Source organism: Bos indicus, chromosome 10, assembly GCF_029378745.1.
Source record: "Bos indicus isolate NIAB-ARS_2022 breed Sahiwal x Tharparkar chromosome 10, NIAB-ARS_B.indTharparkar_mat_pri_1.0, whole genome shotgun sequence".
Taxonomy (NCBI): Eukaryota; Metazoa; Chordata; class Mammalia; order Artiodactyla; family Bovidae; genus Bos; species Bos indicus.
The window spans coordinates 44702756-44721221 of record NC_091769.1 but is presented as its reverse complement, the minus strand read 5'-3'; the positions used below and the strand labels follow the sequence as shown (position 1 = coordinate 44721221).

The following is an 18466-nucleotide window of genomic DNA, read 5'->3' as shown; positions in this document are numbered from 1 at the left end:
CACAGCAGCTCGGAGGCTAGCCCTAGATTCTGTGCTGTCTTTTCTCCTCGGTCTGCTCGGGGAGTCTCCACCCAACTCCTAGTTCAGGGGATCCCGCGGCAGAGGTGTGCACGGCCGCTCTGCCTCCTAGTGGCCGTGCTCGGAACTGGCATCGTCCCCAGTGTCCGGGAAAGCCTTCTTTTGTCTGTCAGCACCCCGGGCCACACCCCACCTCCTTGGCCATTCGCTGTAGTGACAATGGAATCTGGTCCAGTTCCCTTCTTTCTTGGCAGCACAAATGGTCCTCTTTCTTTTTTTAATGGGCAGAATAAGCAGGAGATGGAAGGGACAGCTACTGGAGCAATAAACTTACCTGGGGCCACGTGGCTTCCTAGAGAGGGGTGACTGTGCCCAGGCTCTCCACTACTGCCCAGACATCCCGCTTGGGTCACACCCACCACAAGAAACCCTGCTAAGCCCCAGAACTTTTCACGCCTGGGTTCCCTGCTCCTCTATCTCGACCTGCCTCCCCATACACGTTCTTTAAGGGGTGTGCGTGTATGTGTGTTCTTTCTTTAACACCCTTCTTCTCTTTCCGAAAAACATTTTTTTTTCCCCTGGGTAGTAAGACAAGCTATAGGTTATTCTCTCTCAAGTTCAGGGTTACCAAAAAGAAGAGAAGAATGGTTAGACATAAGACTGCATTTGTTAGTTTTTCTCTTTGGTCATCCTCTCAGAAACTCACTGCTAGTAATTTGAACCATATAAAATTGCTGACCTTTGGCCATTTTTTGACCCAGAAAATGGCCGTTTTGTACAGTTCAGCCTAAGACCTACTTCCTGGCTGGCTTTCCTGTCCCCACACAGAGGGTCTCAGCCTCATCCTTGCTCAACAGCTCTGCAGGGAGACCAGATGCGAGCAGTCAGCAGTGCTTCTTGCCAGAAGACCAGGCAGGTTTATTCTCCCTGCGTTGAATGTCATCCCTGTCTCTGAAACGTCAAAACTGCACTTGTTTATTACACTCTAAATGGATTTTATGGAGCAGATGCTGTGTCCATGATGAAGCTTGGCAGCCACGACATCAGAATCACTCAGTCCTTTTCATGCGAGTTTGTTTTACTTTCCAGTCTTCACGTACAATGCTGCCAACAAGGAGACCTGTGAACACAACCACGAGCGCTGCTCCCGGCACGCCTTCTGCACTGACTATGCCACGGGTTTCTGCTGCCACTGCCAGTCCAGGTTTTACGGGAACGGGAAGCAGTGTCTACCTGAAGGTGAGGGGTGATGGCTTGATTGGGGCAGGGGGCTGCTCTGGGTCTGTTCCTGCCGCTTGCTGTTTCTAGCGGCCACTTTTGGACATTGTGTCACTGCTGTTTGAGTCAAAGTGCTAGCAACTTGCGGGTGCTCCATAAATGTCTGAGGGATGAACACGTTTGAGCTGATTTCCCAATTTGAGGATTAACCAGAAATGTTTCCTCCCATTTTGCTAGTGCGTTAGAGTCAAAGTGGATGGGAGAGAGGGAGGAGGGGAGGAGAGAGATGGAAGGCAGGTCTGTCTGGTACCTAGATGGCCAGTGGGATGTTAAGGAGTTGGGAAAAGGGCTGAAGATGGAGACTGGGGAGTTGGTGGGTGGCTTTATCTGTGCGCCTGGATGATGGTCAAGGTTGACAGGGTTTTCTATCTCTTAGGGGCACCTCATCGAGTCAATGGGAAGGTGAGTGGGCACCTCCTCGTGGGCCATACACCCGTGCACTTCACCGACGTGGACCTGCATGCTTACGTGGTGGGCAACGACGGCAGAGCCTACACGGCCATCAGCCACATCCCGCAGCCCGCGGCCCAGGCCCTTCTCCCGCTCACGCCGATCGGAGGTCTATTTGGCTGGCTCTTTGCTTTAGAAAAACCAGGCTGGGAGAACGGCTTCAGCCTCACAGGTGAGCAAGGCCGCGATCACCACTGCTTTGGTGGCTTGGAGGCTTGGGTTTCCACTCAGTGGAAGAGGATTCACTTGCTTCAGAGCCACATGGGTGGGCTTGTTCTGTCCAAGGTGGTGGGGGATGGTTTGGCCTTGCAGGACTGTTTTTAAGACCCTGTGATTCCTTCTAAATGCTTTCAAGGTTGTTCTGAGAAGTAGGATGATTCCATTTGGATTATTCATGGTCTCTTACCCCATTTGTTGAAGCCTGTGTGTCACAGCCCATGTAACTGAGTTGTCATGTACGTATCTGTCAAATAGGGATGCATGTGAAAATTCTAGGGCCCCTGGAGGTGATTTCTCTTCATGGGGAGGGGTGCCTTTCCTCCTTGTCCCTTGATGACCCGTACCTATAATGGTATAGACAGCACTCCTTAGACTTTAACCCACATGCACATCACCTGAGGCCTCAGGAAAGGATAGGTTCTGATTAAGTGGGGGGAGGAGAAAGTTGCAGGGAAGGGGGGTCAGGGGTATCTGGGATCCTGTTTTCCTAGCGAGCTTCCAGGAGGTGATAATTCTGGTCTGAGGCCCACCGTTTAATAGCAAGGGTGTAGGGAATACATCCTGGCTTCTCACCTCAGTACACCTTGTTCCTCAGTGGATTTATCTTTATTGCACATAAAGTGTGAGAGAGAAGTTCTTTGCTCACCTCCAGCTATAGAGCTCAGTAGCTGTTTGTAGGGTCTTGCTTTTAATCAAGGTTTGATAAAACCTTGAGTCAAAAGTAGATAAATAAAATACAGTATACCTAGTTACATTTGAATTTCAGATAAACAATGATTAGTTTGAATAATTTCTGTAAGTATGCCCCAAATATTGTATGGGACATAACTTATACTAAAAATCTGTTTTTTTATTCACCTGAAATTCAAATATAAATGGGTGTCCTGGGGAGTTTTGTTTGGTTTTTCTAAGTCTGGCAGGCTTTGAAAGAGAAAGGTCAAGGATGTTCATGCTACTGCTGCTGCTGCTGCTGCTGCTAAGTCGCTTCAGTCGTGTCTGACTCTGTGCGACCCCACAGACTGTAGCCCACTAGGCTCCACCATCCCTGGGATTCTCCAGGCAAGAACACTGGAGTGGGTTGCCATTGCCTTCTCCGTCAGGATGTTCATAGGGGTTTATTTTTCACAGAAAACAAGTTCCTACAAAGAGAAGCAGTGTGAAATGGGATAGGATGGAACCACACTCTTGAACAGAAAGTTTGGGGAACTCATGAAATCAACAGCTGATAGTACTTTATCCTGGTTATCAGATCTCCTTAGGTACTGTCTCCAACAGCAGCAGAAATGGGGAAGTGGAAGTACGCACTGGTGATTATTGCTGAAAGATGCAACGCTTCTTTTCATTCCTGTGCTGAATTTTTATTTTTCTCTCCAGGTGCTACCTTTATCCATGACGTGGAAGTTACTTTCTACCCAGGAGAGGAGAGGGTTCGAATCACTCAAACTGCTGAGGGGCTGGACCCAGAGAACTACTTGAGCATTAAGACCAACATTCAAGGCCAGGTGCCTTACATCCCAGCAAACTTCTCCGCCCACGTGGCTCCCTACAAGGAGCTCTACCACTACGCAGACTCAGGTACATGCCGCCATTCTCACATCTGTTACATGGGGATGGTACACATCTCACAAGATAGTTATGAAGCTGATGTGAGTGACTCCATGGAAGGTCCTTAGAACAGTGCATGGCCCGTGAAATGAGTTCAATATTGGTTTGATTATTCTTGTTATTTTGTTAGTCTGAGAAAAGTGCTGGCTGTTGTACACAAGAATATCAACATCCCTACCCAGTACTTGCAAATAATAATAACATAATCAGTTACAACCTTGTCTGTGGAGTGGGAAGGGATGGTATAATTATGTACGGTTTTTAACTCTTGTCCCCTCTGGACCATGGAAAAGTACTGATTATTGGAATTTATACTTGTTCTGTAACCTCGTTTGGAGCTGCAGTGTTGTAAAACTCCTGTTAAATTTGGAGTCAGAAGATAGGAATTTTTGTCATGTGTCTAAAGAATGTGGGGAAGAAGGTCATGTACATCAGAGAGCCTGTTTGCTCATCTCTAGAATAATAACCCGCTTTCTGTCTGTCTCACATGGGTGACGTGTTAACTGTGATGTGTTCTGTGAAACACCACTTGCTTTCAAGATCCTGCCCCGATCTCAGCTCCTGTCCTGCAGCACAAGGGTTTTGATTGTGCTTTTGCTTCTTCTATGATGAAATCAGGCAAGAGGCATAGGGAAGAGAATGGGCAGCAGAGACCTGGCCTGGGCACAGGGTGACTGATGGCCAGAAACCTGTCAGGCCTCCCTACTCTGCACTCAGATGGAGATAAAAGACACCCTTCCCCACTTCCTTTCCCCAGAAGCCTTCAGACTTAAGTGCAAGGTGTAGGAAAGCTTCTTTTCTGTGCACTGATGGATGGATTGGCTGAAAACTTGGGAAGTAGAGTCAGGCCAACTTGAATTCCAGTTACCACTCTGTGTTACCAGCCTTGTGTCTTAGACTGCTTCTTAACTACTCCTTAACCTCTGTAAGGCTCTCCATACAAGGTGACAGGGTCCACCTTACTGGCTACTGTGATGAGTAAATGAGGCAGTGCATATAGAGTGCTGGGCATGGCTGGCACATAACATAGTGTATGCTTTGTGAATATTGACAGCAGGGTTTATATCTCCTGCCCTCAGCGCTTTGGTTTTACTTTTACACCCGTTCTTGGGGTTGCCTCGCAGGTTCCCGTTTAAACTCAGGAACTTCTGAGGGGGACACTCCAGCAACTACATAAAGACTGTGCCAAGAAACTCAACCCACATAAACAAACCTGTTTTTAATATTTTCAAATTTTCTTGTTTGACTGTATGATGTCTCTTGCAGCTGTGACCTCCACAAGTACCAGAACCTACTCTCTCATGTCTGGTGCCATCAACCAAACACAGTCCTACCGCATCCACCAGAACATCACTTACCAGGTGTGCAGGCATGCCCCCAGACACTGGGCCGTCCCTGTCACCCAGCAGCTGAATGTTGACCGGGTCTTTGCCTTGTACTCGGATGAAGAAAAAGTGCTCAGATTCGCCGTGACCAATCAAATTGGCCCTGTTGAAGGTATGGTTTCCCTTTTCTGTTCTTACTGGACAAAAATTACATTGAAGCTTCTCTCTTCATTCCTTTTTAGTGCCTCAGAACGATTTACATAGGTTACTAAGGGTAACTGAGTGCCAGGCTCTGTTAGGTGCTGGGTGTAAGGATGAATAAAGCAGGATCCTGTCCTTGAGGTGGAGACAGAGGTAGAAATGGAGCTTTTAGATAGTGTCCCTGCCAAGATCGGGAATAGAGCATAATACATGAGGCTGGTTTGTTGCAACACCCAATTGTGTGCACCCATCTGTGTTGGGGGCACACCTGTGATCAAGGCGGGGCCAAGTTAGGAGGGAGAATGATGCTGACAAATATTTATTATGATAGTGATAAGCACAGGGTGCTGTGAGCCTAGTTGGGAATTTCAGGGAAGATGTCCCCAAGGAGGTGACATTTAAGCTAGTTAAAGTGTAATAAGGATTTCACCAAATCAAGCTGGGACAAAGACCCAGTGCCTGAACTGGATGCAGATAAGTAGTCAGTGGGGGCTGGTCATTGCAATTATGGTCCTTGAGATAATGGTTGTTAGGATGATGATAAAGATGATGGCGTTTATTAGTATAGGAAGGATATAAACTAACATTTTCAGAGAATGGGCTTGATAGCTTATTTAGCTGACATTACTATAGAATACCGTGTAATATGGTAACACTAAGAATTCTGGACTCTTAAGGGCAGGTTCAATTTCTATGATTCTAGACATATGAGGGTTTAAACTTCTATTACTTACTCTAGCAAAGTAACTTTTATCAGACTTTTTTTTTTTAAAGAATCTTTTTGTCTTTATTTTAAAATTTATTTTTGGCTGCACTGGGTCTCTGTTGCTGTGGGCGGGCTTTCTCTAGTTGCGGTGCATGAGCTTCTCATTTGGTGGCTTCTCTTGTTGAGAAGCATGGGCTCCAGAGTGTGTGGGCTCAGTGGTTGCACTGCATGTGCTTGGTTGCCCTAGGCCATGGGGGATCTTAGTTCCTGGACCAGATGTTGAACCTGTGACCCCTGCATTGGCAGGCAGATTCTTAACCACTGGACTACCAGAGAAGTCCCTATCATACATTTCTTACATTTGTGGAGGGTGATGCTTGATGTTATAAGAGGTAGTGAGATGTGTCATAGGCATGGGAGCTAGTGTTAGTGGTGGGAAGTTTTTTCAGAGTAGATATATTAGTTAATCATATGGGAATCGAGTGTAAGATGCTTTGCTGCTGCTGCTGCTAAGTCGCTTCAGTTGTGTCCGACTCTGTGTGACATAGGCCGCATAGACCCCCATAGACCACAGCCCGCCAGGCTCCCCCGTCCCTGGGATTCTCCAAGCAAGAACACTGGAGTGGGTTTAGTTTAAAGCAAGGAAATTGTTGATAGTGTTTTATAATGAAGTTGATTGTATATAGACCCCCATAGACCGCAGCCCACCAGGCTCCCCCGTCCCTGGGATTCTCCAAGCAAGAACACTGGAGTGGGTTTAGTTTAAAGCAAAGAAATTGTTGATAGTGTTTTATAATGAAGTTGGTTGTATATAGTTCTGGTATGTGGGGGTTGTGGAATATCCTAGAAAGAGGATTATTGTGAGAGTATTTATTATAATAATGTTGGCATGTTCTGCTAAGAAAAACATATCCAATGTGCCTGCTGCATATTCTACGTTGAAACCCGCTGCGAGTGTAGATTCTCCTTCGGTTAGGTCAAAGGGGGCTCGGGCTCGGTTAGTTTCTTCTAGAGTGGAAATAAATAAATTGATTATAGCTAGGAGTCATGATAGGAAGATTATTCATAAATGTTCTTGTGATGATGGTTGAGAGTGTTAAAGATCCATTTATTAAAAGGATTGATAGAGGAATAATTGCTAGTGTTACTTCGTATGAAATTGTGTACTGCACATAAGGCTCTGATAAATGTATATTTCGAGTTGGAAGCCCATCTGGATCATAAGATGGAATATAGAGCTAGGCTTGGCATAGCTAGTATAAATATTACCCCTAGATTTATATTAATGAGGGGATAATGTATGGGTAGAGCAATTCGTATAATTAGGGCCAGGGTTAAAGTTAGGACTGGTATAGAAATGGAAGATGTAGCTGGTTCCTTAAGGAATCAGATCAGATCAGATCAGTCGCTCAGTCGTGTCCGACTCTTTGCGACCCCATGAAATGCAGCACGCCAGGCTCCCCTGTCCATCACCAACTCCCTGAGTTCACTCAGACTCACGTCCATCGAGTCAGTGATGCCATCCAGCCATCTCATCCTCTGTCGTCCCCTTCTCCTCTTGCCCCCAATCCCTCCCAGCATCAGAGTCTTTTCCAATGAGTCAACTCTTCGTATGAGGTGGCCAAAGTACTGAAGTTTCAGCTTTAGCATCATTCCTTCCAAAGAAAACCCAGGGCTGATCTCCTTCAGAATGGACTGGTTGGATCTCCTTGCAGTCCAAGGGACTCTCAAGAGTCTTCTCCAACACCACAGTTCAAAAACATCAATTCTTTGGCACTCAGCTTTCTTCACAGTCCAACTCTCACATCCATACATGACCACAGGAAAAACCATAGCCTTGACTAGATGGACCTTTGTTGGCAAAGTAATGTCTCTGCTTTTGAATATGTTATCTAGGTTGGTCATAATTTAAGGAATAGTGGTTCTTTAATAAATAATTTGACTGTGTCAGCAATAGCTTGTAATAGGCTGTATGGTCTGACAATATTTGGTCTCTTTGGAAGTTGCATATAACCTAAGATTTTTGGCTAAATTAATGCAAGAAATGCCATGGCTAAAAGAAGGGAGATGATGAATATTAAGAGGTTAATTATGAACATTTGTTAGGGAAAGGATTTGAATCTCTGGTTATAAAGGGTTAAATTTTACACAATTACTGTATTCTGTCACCTTAATAAACTCTGTTCTTGGGTAATATTTTGTATATATTAAATTAAATCATTAATTGGTTGTGTGTGTGTGTGTGTGTGTGTGTATATGGCAGCTTTTTCACATGGGCATTATTTCTCTTTGTCTTTCCACACTGGAAGAACTATATAATAGAAAACAACCTTGATTACTCTGGCCTGAAATCAGATCATGTAGGACTTTAATCATTGAACAAACACATTTTTAATAGCAGTTATACCACTGGGGTGTCCTGATCCAGCATCGAGGTCATAGACCTTTTGTCAATATGGACTCTAGAATAGGATTGCACTGTTATTCCTAGGGTAGCTTGTTCTGTTGATCAATTTTTGGATCAGTAAAGGATAATATTTTGACTAGTAAGTCTAGACTTTAGTCATTTGGAGATATTTTTATTCTCTGAGGACACCCCAACCAAAAATGTCAACCTATATAAAAATTTGTTATCCCTTAGTGGTTTAGTTAGTTTTCTGGGGAGTTAGTTAATTAAAGCTCCAAAGGGTCTTGTTTTATTTTGCTATTGCTGCCTCTTCACGCGGAGGTCAGTTTCACTGATTGAAAGTAAGAAACAGTAAAACCCTCATGTGGCCATTCATACAAGTCCTTATTTAGAGAACGAATGATTATGGTGCCTCTGTACAGTCAGGACACCATGGCGGTCTACCAGTTGTCACTGGGTGGGCAGGGCCTCTAATACTAGTTGTGCTAGAGGTGATGTTTTTTTGTTTGCTGTGTTCCTTTTACTTTTTAAAAATCTTTCCTTGAGTGCCTGCCTGCGTTGGATTAATAGCATAATTACTGAATAATCTTGAGTTGTGTTTATTTGCTGTTAATTATCAGCATATTGGGCTTCCCAGGTGACATTAATGGTAAAGAACCCACGTGCCAATGCAGGAGACACAGGAGACGACAGTTTGAGCTCTGCATCAGGAAGATCCCCTGGAGGAGGGCGTGGCAACCCACTCCAGTGTTCTTGCCTGGAGAATCCCACAGACAGAGGAGCCTGGCGGGCTATAGTCCATAGAGTTGCAAAGAGCTGGACACGACTGATGTGACTTAGCGTGCATGCATGTGTCAGTATATTATTAGTATACTGACACAGTATATTATATAATATACTGTATACAGTCAGTATATATGTATATGTGTCAGTATATACAGACACAGTATATAATAATACAGTATATTATTACTGATGTAAGTTTATGTAAGAAATACTTCTAGTTACTCATATTAACATTGTTGCCTCTATTGGTCAATAGATTAGTTCAGCATAAAGCTAGGAGTTGATTTGCTTATTATTGGTATTAAGATAAAGTTATTGAGGGCTTCCCTGGTATCTCATCTGGTAAAGAATCCACCTGCACACTGTTCACAGTAGCTAGGACATGGAAGCAACTAGATGTCCATCGGTGGATGAATGGATAAAGAAGTTGTGGTACATATACGCAATGGAATATTATGTATAAAAAAGAACACATTTGCGCCACTTCTAATGAGGTGGGTGAAACGGGAGCCTATTATACAGAGTGAAGCAAGTCAGAAAGAGAAACACCAATACAGTGTATTAATGCATGAAGTGAAAGTCGTGTCCAACTCTTTGTGACCCCATGGACTGTATAGTCCATGGAATATAGTCCAGGCCAGAATACTGGAGTGGGTAGCCTTTCCCTTCTCCAGGGGATCTTCCCAACCCAGGGATCAAACCCAGGTCTCCCGCATTGCAGGCGGATTCTTTACCGGCTTAGCCACAAGGGAAACCCAAGAATGCTGGAGTGGGTAGCCTATCCCTTATCCAGTGGATATTCCTGACCCAGGAATCAAACCAGGGTCTCTTGCATTGCAGGTGGATTCTTTACCAACTGAGCTATCAGGGAAGCCCATATTAATGCATATATATGGAATTTAGAAAAACGGTAATGACAATCCTATATGCAAGGCAGCCAAAGAGACACAATTGTAAAGAACAGACTTTTGGACTATGTGGGAGAAGGCTGAAGGTAGGATGATTTGAGAGAATAACATTGAAACATGTATATTCAGTTCAGTTCAGTTCAGTTCAGTCGCTCAGTCGTGTCTGACTCTTTGCAACCCCATGAATCGCAGCACGCCAGGCCTCCCTGTCCATCACCAACTCCCGGAGTTCACTCAGACTCACGTCCATCCAGTCGGTGATGCCATCTGGCCATCTCATCCTCTGTTGTCCCCTTCTTCTCCTGCCCCCAATCCCTCCCAGCATCAGAGTCTTTTCCAATGAGTCAACTCTTCACATGAAGTGGCCAAAGTACTGGAGTTTCAGCTTTAGCATCATTCCTTCCAAAGAAATCCCAGGGCTGATCTCCTTCAGAATGGACTGGTTGGATCTCCTTGCAGTCCAAGGGACTCTCAAGAGTCTTCTCCAACACCACAGTTCAAAAGCATCAATTCTTTGGCACTCAGCTTTCTTCACAGTCCAAATCTCACATCCATACATGACCACTGGAAAAACCATAGCCTTGACTAGATGGATCTTTGTTGGCAAAATAATGTCTCTGCTTTTTAATATGCTATCTAGGTTGGTCATAACTTTCCTTCCAAGGAGTAAGCATCTTTTAATTTCATGGCTGCAGTCACCATCTGCAGTGATTTTGGAGCCCCCAAAAATAAAGTCTGACACTGTTTCCACTGTTTCCCCATCTATTTCCCATGAAGTGATGAGACCAGATGCCATGATCTTAGTTTTCTGAATGTTGAGCTTTAAGCCAACTTTTTCATTCTCCTCTTTCACTTTCATCAAGAGGCTCTTTAGTTCCTCTTCACTTTCTGCCACAAGGGTGGTGTCATCTGCATATCTGAGGTTATTGATATTTCTCCCAGCAATCTGGATTCCAGCTTGTGTTTCTTCCTGTCCAGCGTTTCTCATGATGTACTCTGCATAGAAGTTGAATAAGCAGGGCGACAATATACAGCCTTGACGTACTCCTTTTCCTATTTGGAACCAGTCTGTTGTTCCATGTCCAGTTCTAACTGTTGCTTCCTGACCTGCATACAGATTTCTCAAGAGGCAGGTCAGGTTGTCTGGTATTCCCATCTCTTTTAGAATTTTCCATAGTTTTTTGTGATCCACACAATCAAAGGCTTTGGCATAGTCAATAAAGCAGAAATAGATGTTTTTCTGGAACTCTCTTGCTTTTTCCATGACCCAGCGGATGTTGGCAATTTGATCTCTGGTTCCTCTACCTTTTCTAAAACCAGCTTGAACATCTGGAAGTTCATGGTTCATGTATTCCTAAAGCCTGACTTGGAGAATTTTGAGCATTACTTTACTAGTGTGTGAGATGAGTGTAATTGTGCGGTAGTTTGAGCATTCTTTGGCATTGCCTTTCTTTGGGATTAAAATGAAAACTGACCTTTTCCAGTATATGTATATTACCATATGTAAAATAGATGATCAGTGCAAGTTCGATGCATGAAGCAGGGCACTCAAAGCCGGTGCTCTGGGACAACCCAGAGGGATGGGGTGGGCAGGAGGCAAGGGGGGTTCAGGATGGGGAGACACATGTGCACCCACGGGTGATTCATGTCGATGTGTGGCAAAAACCACCACAATATTGTAAAGAAATTATCCTTCAATTAAAATTAATTTAAAAACAAAAGAATCTACCTGTAATGCAGGAGACCCCAGTTGAATTCCTGGGTCAGGAAGATCCACTGGGGAAGGGATAGGCTACCACACCAGTATTCTTGGACTTTTGTGGCTCAGCTGGTAAAGAATCTCCCTGCAATACAGGAGACCTGGGTTCTATCCCTGGGTTAGGAAGATCTCCTGCAGAAGGGAGGGAACCAGCTACCTGTTCGAGTATGGTGGCTTGGAGAATTCCATGGACAGAGGAGCCTGGCAGGCTACAGTCCATGGGGTCACAAAGAGTTGGACACAACTGAGTGACTTTCACTTTCATCATCATATTAACACCGTTGCCCCTATTGGTCAATAGATGAGTCCAGTATAAAGCTAGGAGTCGGTTTGCTTATTATTGGTATTAAGATAAAGTTATTGAGCTTGAATGCTATCTTAATTGGTGGCTACATTTAAAGCCAACTGTGGTGGTGTTTTTAACCTCTAGATAAGGTTGTATCCATGTCTAAAATCTAACTTTTTTATATTAACATTTAAAAATACATTAAAGTTTTTAACCTTTTGGTAATTTTAAAAGTTGAACTAAAATTATTTTCCTGGAGAACCAGCTATCACTAGGCTCCTTAGACTTGTCCCCTCTACTTATATATCTTATTTGGCTACATAGATGAGTCTGTTCATAAGTAGCTCTTCTGGTTTCAGGATATTTAACTTCTCTTTGTTAATGTTTGCTAGTTAAATGATTATGCAAAATGTACAAGGGGTAAACTTTTCTTTTTGTTACTTTTAATGTTTCTTTCATTATTCCCTTACTGTACTTTCTCTATAGTGCCAGAGGATATTTTGAATTTCTGTCTCCTATACTTTAAATGTTGAGTGAATGTTTTATTTAATTTGCTTATATTAGTAAAACTTGTGGGGGTTTGGCTTGACTTAGTTCAAAGTATTCATAAATTATGAAATCTTCTAAGTGTAAACTAGATGCTTTTATTTAAGCCATGTTTTGACTTATTTGAGCACACTTTGCAGTATACTTACTTTGTTCCGATTTGTCTCCTCTCGTATACTTAGTGTTTATTACAGTACTTGGGGAAGGTGATGGGTGGTGTATGCATGCTCCATGGCTTTATTCGATTAAGCATTCTATTTTCTTTAAAAAATATTTATTTTTGGCTGTGCTGGGTCTTCATTGCCGTGTGTGGGCTTTCTCTCGTTGTGGCGAGCGGGGACTAGTCTCTAGTTGCTGTGCTTGGACTTCTCATTACAGTGTCTTCTCTTGTTGCAGAGCACAGGCTCTAGGCACGTGGGCTTTCATAGTTGCAGCACGTGAGCTCACTAGTTGGGGCACGCAGTCTTAGTTGTCCTGAGGCATATGGGATCTTCCTGGACCAGGGATTGAACCCATGTCCCCTGCATTGGCAGACAGATTCTTAACCACCGGACCAACAGGGAAACTCAAGAATTCTATTCTTAATTTACTACTAAATCCTCCTTTGGTTTTTAGTTTTCATAAAAACTTCTGTGTAGTGAGAAATATATTCTTGAGATAGAAAATACAGCCCATTTCTTTCCACCCCATCAGTTATACCTTGACTTAACATTTTTATTTATGATAATTATGCTTTTATTCCTTTCTTAGGGTTTGCTAGAGACAGTGGTAGATAGACTGAATTAGCAAGGGTGGTGGGGTTTATGGATTATAGAACAGGCTCCTCTAGAGGCATGTGAGGCATAGCCAAGTCCTTTGAGTTTTGAGCTGTTGCTAGTACTACTCTGGTGAATAATTTTGTTATTATTTGGATTTATGGCCAAGCATAGTGGGATATCTAATCCCACTTTGGGTCTTGTTGTCATGTCGTTAAGAAATACTAATCACTTTCATAGTCTATTTTTATTTAGCTATGGCTTTTTACAGCTTAATTGAAATTTAACTTTATATTACTCTTTAACATGTTTTGCACTAAATTTCTATTAATTTGAGTTAATCGTATGATCGTGGTGGCTGGCATGGAATTTACCAACCTTAGTTAATATAACTTAGTTGAACTTTTGTTTATGGCTTTATTTTTATTCCTACTGGCTTCCATGGGGGTGTGGTTAAGCAAGAGGTTATGAGCTACTACTGTTAGTGTGCTTGATGCCGGCTCCTTTAAATCTTAGTGATTTAGAGGGCATTCTCATTGGGTGTGGATGATTGCATATGTAGTTTTATGGAGATGTGGACGCGGAGAACAGACTTATGGACAGAGGGGATGGAGAGGGTGGGATGAATGGAGAGAGTAGCATGGAGGCTACTCCATGGTACATTTATATTACCGTATGTAAAATAGATAGCCAGTGGGAATTTGCTGTATGATGCAGGGAGCTCAAACCGGGGCTCTGTGGCAACCTAGAGGGGTGGGAGGTGGGAGGGAGGTTCAAGAGGGAAGGGGACATATATATACCTGTGGCTGATTCATGTTGATGTATGCAGAAACCAACATAATATTGTAAAGCAATTATCTTTCAATTAAAAAAAAACTAATAGAAATGCTGGGACCAAACCTATGTATTTATGGAATTGATAAACTTATCTAGGCATTTTCAGTGCCTTGCTTTAGGTTTTAAGCTACACTGACAAATTGTGTTTATATAATGAAGTAACATGTATATAATGTTTTGTGTGATTTATGCTAAATTAAGTATTAAAATTTTTATTAAAATGGTTGATCTTGGGAGATATCTGTCTATATAAATGGTAAATATCTAAGTAATTCTTTCGTATGATTAATGCTTATTTTCTAGGTCTATTTTATTTTACACATTACATTGTTGGATAGATTAAATTCTATGTATTTATATGTTTCTGCCCTGTTGTGGGGGTTTGACAGGGCATTAAGGACATGTAGAGTATAGGATTTAGTGGGGAGTGAGGGGGGTTTGTTAAATAGGTCATTTACCTGTTCAGTCCATACATGTATGTACGTGTGTGTAATTTCCTTGTTTTATAACCATTGACTGAGTAACACCTTATGGTTGACGTTGGTAAATAATATTCAATAATATTCAATTAACATTCAGTTTATTTGACTGTGTTAAGGCCTCAGATGGCCATAACTGAGTCACAGCATCCCTTTATGGGTTTTTTTTTTTTTTGTCATTTATTTTTAATTGGGGGAAAATTGCTTTACAGTGTTATGTTGGTTTCTCCTGTACAACAGTGCAAATCAGCCATAATTATATGTGTATCACCTCCCTCCCCACCCGCCCCCATTCCACCCTTCTGGGTCATCACAGAGCACCAGGCTGGGTTCCCTGTGTTATACAGCAACTTACAGCATGCCTTTAAAAATTAAAAATATACCAAATGCATGAAACCCAAGTTATGTGTGAGCATGGCTGATTAGTCGTTAGTCCAGCAAGATGTCTTATTTAAGAGGAAAGGGCAGGTCATTTTAGGTCCCGAAGAACCAGATATCTGATGAAGTTCAGACATTAATAGAAACCACCCCAGGTTATTGGCCTGGAACAAGAGGAGGGATGCCAGCCAAGAGGGGTTTATGGTTTCATGTGATTTGCTGATTAAAGTTGTGATCTATTGGATATGATGCACATGTTGACTAGAATTGATTTGACTTAATGTACTATGTACAACCAATAATACGTACCATGTAATAATAGTATAACACATATGCTTTTAAGCATGGAGTAAATAATGAATTTATGTATAGTGTATTACAGTGGAAACAGTGTCAGACTTTATTTTTCTGGGCTCCAAAATCACTACAGATGGTGACTGCAGCCATGAAATTAAAAGACACTTACTCCTTGGAAGGAAAGTTATGACCAACCTAGATAGCATATTGAAAAGAAGAGACATTACTTTGCCAACAAAGGTTCATCTAGTCAAGGCTATGGTTTTTCCTGTAGTCATGTATGGATATGAGAGTTGGATTATGAAGAAGGCTGAGTGGTGAAGAATTGATGCTTTTGAACTCTGGTGTTGGAGAACTCTTGCGAGTCCCTTGGACTGCAAGGAGATTCAACCAGTCCATTCTGAAGGAGATCAGCCCTGGGATTTCTTTGGAAGGAATGATGCTAAAGCTGAAACTCCAGTACTTTGGCCACCTCATGTGAAGAGTTGACTGATTGGAAAAGACTCTGATGCTGGGAGGGATTGGGGGCAGGAGGAGAAGGGGATGACAGAGGATGAGATGGTTGGATGGCATCGCTCACTAGATGGACGTGAGTCTGAGTGAACTCTGGGAGTTGGTGATGGACAGGGAGGCCTGGCGTGCTGCAGTCCATGGGGTCGCAAAGAGTCGGACACGACTGAGCGACTGATCTGATCTGATCTGATTATGTACTATCAGTAGGTTCATGTGCATGCTTATAAGATGGGGTAAATAACAAATAATTATACATGCTGTATATTATGTATAATATGTATTTGTATTTATTAATGTGGTAATACATGTTATGCACGAAGTACACAGTAATTTATGGTAAAAATAGGTTATTTTAACACTGAGATGGCACTTAGTAAATGTAAATTCTTGTAAATATCCCATAATAAATCTTCAGGGACTAGTTTAAATAGAATTTCAGCTTTAGGTGCTGATGGTGGAGCTGGAGCTTCTTCCTTGAGTCTTAGGGAGATGTATTATTCTCCTTTTCTGGTTTACAAGACCAGTATTATAGATATACTACAAAGACTCTTCACTTTAGGAGGTTATTTTCAATGATGCTAGTTACTGGCATTGTGTGCATGCATGCTAAGTCTCTTCAGTCGCGTCCAACTCTGTGTGACTGTAACCAGCCAGGCTCCTCTGTCCATGGAATTCTCCATGCAAGGATACTGGAGTGGGTTGCTGTGCCCTCCTTCAGGGGATCTTCCTGACCCAGCGATTGAACCCAGGTCTCCTACATTGCTGGTAGATTCTTTACCACTAGCACCACCTGGGAAGCCCTACTGGCACTGCACTAGAATTAAAAAGAAATATATGAATGCTAATTGTTGGATAATAATGAAGGGGTGCTCTACAGGTTGTCCTCCAAGTCATGTCAGTGTTACAGGTCTGCTGCTAGTACTCAAAATACATATTGACCGAGAGGTTGAAACATTAAACTTCATTGTTTGGATGTGTGAAGCATTGGGATAAATGCTAGAATTAAAACTGAAAAGATTAGGGCCAATACTCCTAATTTATTAGGAATTGGCTGTAGAATTGCATAGGCAAATAGAAAATAGCACTCTGGTTTGATATGAAGTGGTGTGTTGAGAGAGTTTGCTGGGGTGTAGTTGTGCAAGTCTCCTAGTAAGTGGTGAAAATACTGCTAATGTTATTAGTATTAGAATTAGTAATGAGGCACCTAGGATGTCTTTGATTGCACTCATGTGCGCATGCTCAGTCGCATCAGTCATGTCCGGCTCTTTGTGACCTCATGGACTGTAGCCTGCCAGACTCCTCTGTCCATGGGGCTCTCCAGGCAAGAATACTGGAATGGACTGCCATTCCCTTCTCCAGGGGATCATCCTGACCCAGGGATTGAACCTGGGTCTTCTACGTCTCCTGCATTGGCAGGCAGATTCTTTACTAACTAAGCCATAAAGGAAGCCCCTTTGATTGTATGGTAGGAATGAAATGGGATTTTGTCTATATGAGATGAGATTCCTGTGGGGTTATTAGATCCTGTTTTGTGAAGGAATAGTAAGTGGACAGCTGCTAGTGCTGCAATGATAAATGGGAGAATAAAATGGAAGGTGAAGAATTGTGTAAGATTTACTTTATCTACTGAAAAGTCATCTCAGGTTCATTTGATGAGGCTTGTGCTAATATTTGGAATTGCTGAAAGGAGATTAGTAATAACTGTTGCCCTTCAGATATTTGTCCTCCAGTATGACATAGCCTATAAATGCTGTAGCTATGACTGTAAATAAGTTGATTTCAGTGCTTCATGTTTCTAAAAAGGTATGGGATCAGTAATATAAGCCTTGTCCTACATGAATAAATAGGCAAATAAAAAATATGGAGGCTTCATTTGCATGTAGATATTGGATAACTCATCCATAGTTTACATCTTGGCAGACATGTGTTACTGATGAAAAAGTGATGATTGTGTCTGATGTATAATGTCTTGCTAGGAATAAACCTGTCAAGATTTGTAGAACTGAGCAAATGCCCAGTAGGGAACCAAGGTTTCATCATGATGAAATGTTTGATGGAGCTAAGAGATCAATAATTACATGTTAATAATTTTTATTAATGGGTGTGATTTTTGGATGTTGATCATTAATGTTCTTTTTAAAATTAATTTTTGACTGTGCTGGGTTTTTGTTGCTGCATGGGCTTTTCCCTAGTTGTGGGAAGCTGGGGGCTACTCTCTAGTAGGTGGTACACAGGCTTCTCATTGTGGAGCAAGGGCTCTAGAACACACGGGCTTCAGTAGTTGTGACGTGGGCTCAGTAGTTGTGGCTCAGGGGCTCTAGAGCACAGACTCAAGAGTTGTGATGCACAGGCTTAATTGTTCTGTGGCATGTGGGATCTTCCCAGACCGGGGATCGAACCTGTGTCTCCTGCACCGGCACACGGATTCTTCACCACTGAGCCACTACGGAAGCCATAGTGTTCTTATAGCTGAATTAACAGTGATGATTTTTCATTTCATTGGCTATGGTTAGAGTCCATGTAAGAACAATAATATACATTGTGTTTAAGTACTATTTTTGCAATTAGTTTTGCGGGGTTTTCTTCAAAACCGTCACCTAATTATGTGGACTTAGACTGATTGTAGGTGGTGGTATTGGTTGTGGGCTTGTGTTGAATTACGGTGGTTCATTTCGGGGTTTAATAGTATTTTTTATTTATTTAGGCAAAATAT

The 18466-nt window shown here is 42.5% G+C and overlaps 1 protein-coding gene across 1 annotated transcript in view; it reads left to right on the top strand.

Moving 5' to 3' along the window:
• The window catches only part of NID2 (nidogen 2), a 92634-nt gene that overhangs the window by 29157 nt on the left and 45011 nt on the right, over window positions 1-18466 (top strand). Inside the window, exons 5-8 of the mRNA XM_019968677.2 lie at window positions 1108-1257; window positions 1673-1918; window positions 3340-3540; window positions 4837-5067. Of these exons, the coding sequence (XP_019824236.2) occupies window positions 1108-1257; window positions 1673-1918; window positions 3340-3540; window positions 4837-5067 (828 nt within the window). The remainder of the gene's footprint in view (window positions 1-1107; window positions 1258-1672; window positions 1919-3339; window positions 3541-4836; window positions 5068-18466) is intronic.